This window comes from Elephas maximus, chromosome 3 (assembly GCF_024166365.1).
Source record: "Elephas maximus indicus isolate mEleMax1 chromosome 3, mEleMax1 primary haplotype, whole genome shotgun sequence".
Lineage (NCBI taxonomy): Eukaryota > Metazoa > Chordata > Mammalia > Proboscidea > Elephantidae > Elephas > Elephas maximus.
Window position 1 is genome coordinate 26,472,828 of NC_064821.1, and position 4,566 is coordinate 26,477,393.

The window sequence follows — 4,566 nt, forward strand, 5'->3', positions numbered from 1 at the left end:
GTAATTCTCCCTAAATTTCCTGATCAATTCATTGCATTTGCTGATATCAAAGTGCCTCATTGATTCTTTCCACTAGAAAAAAGTGCCTGAATTTCATACTACTATCCCTGCAATTTTCAAGTCTGAGGTGAGAATACCTGTGTTTTTCCTCCTAAGATTAGGAATGCCAGACTGGTCTAGGACATTCATTTTTCTCCTCCCTCATCTGTTAATTTAACAAGCCTTAGAGATTAGGATAACATGGATCAATTAGGCTAATTATGAGCTTTGTGAGTTGCAAGCACAAAGCCATGCTATGACAAATTATTAGCCTGTGTCTCCAGCCCTTCAGAGTGTCTGTCCCAGTCCAGCAGACTACATATGTGTGTCTCTTCCTGCCATTGTCATCGTTCACCTCAGGAAGCCCATGCCTGAGTCTGTCGTCCTGTCATTCCTGATGAAGGAGCCTCAGCCTTCATCTCTAACCAGGCAGGAGGGGAGCAGTTGATCCACACTCTTTCACCATGACCCATCAGAGACACCATGCAACCTGGTGAGTGCTGAGGGAGACAGGAACATAGGAGGCACTGTCAAGAGCATTTTTTCCTCATCATCAGGACCAACAACACAGTTGGGATAGCAAGAAGTGGAACCAAAATGGAAAATTTCAACTAAAAAGTTTATGAAGTTTATGTCTTTTGTACTGGTGGGGATCTGAGGACTCACCTTCAGAGTTCCGCTGTCCTGCACCACTATTTCTAGCTTCCATAGAACATTGCTCCCACCAGAGCAGGAAATTAATCCCTCTAAACAGTCAGTGGTTAAGAGCTCGGCTGCTAACTGCAAGGTTGGCGGTTTGAATCCACCAGTGGCTCCTTGGAAACTCTGTGGGACAGTTTACTCTGTTCTATAGGGTCGCTATGAGTTGGAATCAATACATCTGCAATATTTTTTTTGTTTGTTTTAAACTGTCCTCTAAGCACTTCTAAATTATCATGAAGTTGAGGATGATGATGATGATGAGGACAGTAACTATAACATTGCCAAACAGTATTGAGGGTTCCCTGGTGCCAGGCTCTGAGTTATGTGTTTTATAGCTTTTTAAATTTCATCTGCAAAATTTACCCCCAAGATACAAGTGCATAGATTATTATTATTTTATAGGTGAGAAATGGAGCACAGTTATTTTACATATTTTAGTCAAGTTTGGTGTAGAATGGAGTGAATCCAGGTTTGAATCTGGGCAGTGAGACTCCATTCACAGGGCACCTAGTCAATATTCTAACCTGTTAACACAACCTGGTATTTCTCTATGTGGGTCATTTAGGTGGGGTGATTGCAGGGAAATGACAGAGTCTTATTCATTTCTGCTTCCCTAGAGCCTACAAAACCCCCCAATAGGATGGATTGACACAGTGGCTGCAACACTGGGCACAAACATAGCAATAATTGTGAGGATGGCACAGGACTGGGCAGTGTTTTGTTCATTTGTATGTAAGGTCACTACGAGTTGGGACCGACTCAACAGCATCTAACAACAAGGCGTACACACACTTGGCAAAGTGTAGGTAACGAAACAAGAAATTTTTGTTAAATATTATCTTTTTTTAGTTCACAGGAGCAAAGTGTTGTCAATCTGTTGCCCACATAGTGGGTGCTTTCCTGCCTCTGCTTTCCTTCCTTCCAGGGGTGTCCAGTAGGACTAGAGAGATGAATGAGGCTCAGCAGTCTAGAGAGTCAGGATAGACTCTCACCCACCCAGAATTTGGCCCAAATGTTGAGGCTGCTGAGCTCACACACACTAAGAGTGGATGAAAAGGCTTACTACTAAAAAAGAAGACTGTCTAGGGAGACCTTGGCAGGCTCCGAAAGTGGTTTCAGTTGTGGCTTAAGAGAGCAAAGAAGGTTCCTGGCAAGGAATTTTTTTTGTGTGTGTGTGTGTGTGATTAGGAGTTGGATCTGGTCTGAGGGTTCTAGCACTTCAGCAGGGGCTTGGCCCATTTGAACCTATTGCCGGTGCCAAGAGAGACAGCACCTGGGCTGTCTTATAAGCTTGCTCAGATTTGGGCAGAAGGCAGGGAGGGTTAGGCTTAAGAGGTGTCAGTAGTTGAATATCCGAACAAATGAAGGCAGACTTTTTATTGCATAGCTCTTATACGGTGTTCTTAAATAATTCAATCAAAGGTTTTTTTTTGGGGGGGGGTGGGGGGAAAATGCTTAATACATTTTCCCCGTCAATAAAAAAATTTAAATATAGTTTATTTTGAAAGCTTAAAGAAGGTCCAAGGAATTTATTGCATTGAATTTTGATGAAATACATTTTAGAGCATTTTAGTGTCCATTAATTAAAAAACAAAACAAAAAAACCCGAATAAGTTGCTATAGAGTCCGACTCATTGTGACCCTATAGGACAAAGTAGAACTGCCCCATATGTTTCCAAGGAGCCCCTGGTAGATTTGAACTGCTGACATTTTTGGTTAGCAATGGTAGCTCTTAACCACTACACCTCCAGTATTTCCATCCTTTAATTAGACTGATTTTATTCTTAAATGGAAAAAGATTTTTCTTATTCCATATGCTTCCTTCCTTAAGATGGGATGATATTTTCCTGCCTGTATGGATTTGGTGTCTCTAGATGTTTCTGCTTCTCTAACATTCATCAGTTGAGTATCTCTAAAGTGGGTATGGATGTAAAAGGATGAATAGCAGGGAAACCAACGAGAAAGAGTTCTAGGAAGAATGGGTTTGCCACAACTGAGAAATGTTGCTGAATGTGGTGTATGGTCCTTAAGTGTCAATCCTTTACTTATGAATTACCTGAATTAAAAATAGAAACACAGAGCCAGGTGCCCTTTTACTTGTTTCCTTTTACCAATCCTTTTCCTTTCCCAAAAGGTGTCCCTGCTACATGGGACCACAGAATCTTACAAGTGTCTCTGAATTTCTCCTGCTGGGCCTCTCAGAGGATCCGGAACTGCAGCCTCTCCTCTTTGGAATGTTCCTGTCCATGTACCTGGTCGCAGTGGCTGGGAACCTACTTATTACGGTCGCGGTGATCTCCGACCCCTACCTCCACACCCCCATGTACTTCTTCCTCTCCAATCTGTCCTTAGCTGACATTGGCTTTACCTCCACCACAGTCCCAAAGGTGCTTGTGAATACTTACACACACCAAAGAGACATCTCTTATGTAGGCTGTGTGATTCAGTTGTCTTTTTTATATCTTTTTGCATGTGTGGACAGTCTACTCCTGATGGTGATGGCCTATGACCGGTTTGTGGCCATCTGTCATCCCCTGTACTACCCAGTCATCATGAACTTCCATCTATGTGGCTTGCTGGTCCTGGTGTCATTTTTTACCAGCTTTTTTTCTCTCCCAGCTACACTGCGTTACGGTCTCTCAACTTACCTTCTGCATAGATGTGGAAATCCCTAGTTTCTTCTGTGACCCTCCTCAACTTTTCAACCTTACATGTTCTAACACCTCCACCAATACCGTATTAATGTATTTGGTTGGTGCCATCTTTGGTTGTGTTCCAATCTCAGGGATCCTTTTCTCTTACATTAGAATTTTTTTCTCCATTCTGAGAATACCATCATTGAGTGGTAAGGAAAAAGCTTTTGTCACTTGTGGCTCTCACCTGTCGGTCGTTTGTTTATTTTATGGAACAGGTATTGGAGTATACCTGAGTTCAGCTGTCTCACCTTCTCTCAGGAAGGGTGCAGTGGCCTCAGTGATGTTCACTGTTGCCACCCCCATGCTGAACCCCTTCATCTACAGCCTGAGGAATACAGACATTAAGAGAGCCCTGAAGAGACTCCTTAGGAGAATATTTTAAAGACCTGTGGCTTTTTTTATTGGTGTTTTTTATGTTAGTTTTGGCGGGAAAACCAAAGACATAGTGCTGCAATACATGCTCTTTTGGTCACATAATTTGTGTAGCTCCCATGGATTTCATTCCTCTTGATGTTTCATATCAGAATATTATATCGTTTATTTGGCACATTTTTGGGGTACTGAGCAAAGTTTTGCAATGTGTCATACATCATAATACCTGCCATACTGACTCCTATAATATCTGTAGAGCTTTCCATATTTACCATCTATGCCTGGGAAAGGCACAAGTCTCTTCAAATAAATACAATCCTCCATCCTTTCCACGGTTCACGACTATGTCTATACTTTTATATCTATCTTATCTATTTGTACAATTCAGGTGTGATGATGCTTGTTACTGGCCCTCAATCATGGCTCATATTGGAATTATCTTTTGAACATTAAAAATGCTCATGCCTGATCCCTTAAATAATTAACTATATGAGGTCAAATTGTCGCTGTTTAACCTGAAACAATGAAGGGAAGATAGATCAACGGAAACAGAACAAAAATAATGGAAATAATGAGAATGTTGACATGTGAAAAAAGCAACCAATGTCATGGACAAGTTGTATAAAAATTTTTAAATAGAAACCAAATTTACTGTGTACACTTTCATCTAAAATACAATAAAATGTTTGAAAAAAAAACCACACTCATACCAGAGTTCCAACACCAGAGAATTTGATTTATTTAGAGTGTGGGGTAA

General features: G+C 41.2%; 1 protein-coding gene across 1 annotated transcript; it reads left to right on the plus strand.

Moving 5' to 3' along the window:
- Positions 1-2,888: 2,888 nt before the first annotated feature.
- LOC126071169 (olfactory receptor 7A17-like) lies at positions 2,889-3,819 on the plus strand. Its single transcript, XM_049875426.1, has 2 exons — positions 2,889-3,375; positions 3,653-3,819. Exons 1-2 carry the CDS (start codon positions 2,889-2,891, stop codon positions 3,817-3,819), a joined length of 654 nt encoding a protein of 217 aa, XP_049731383.1.
- The last annotated feature ends 747 nt before the right edge of the window (positions 3,820-4,566 follow it).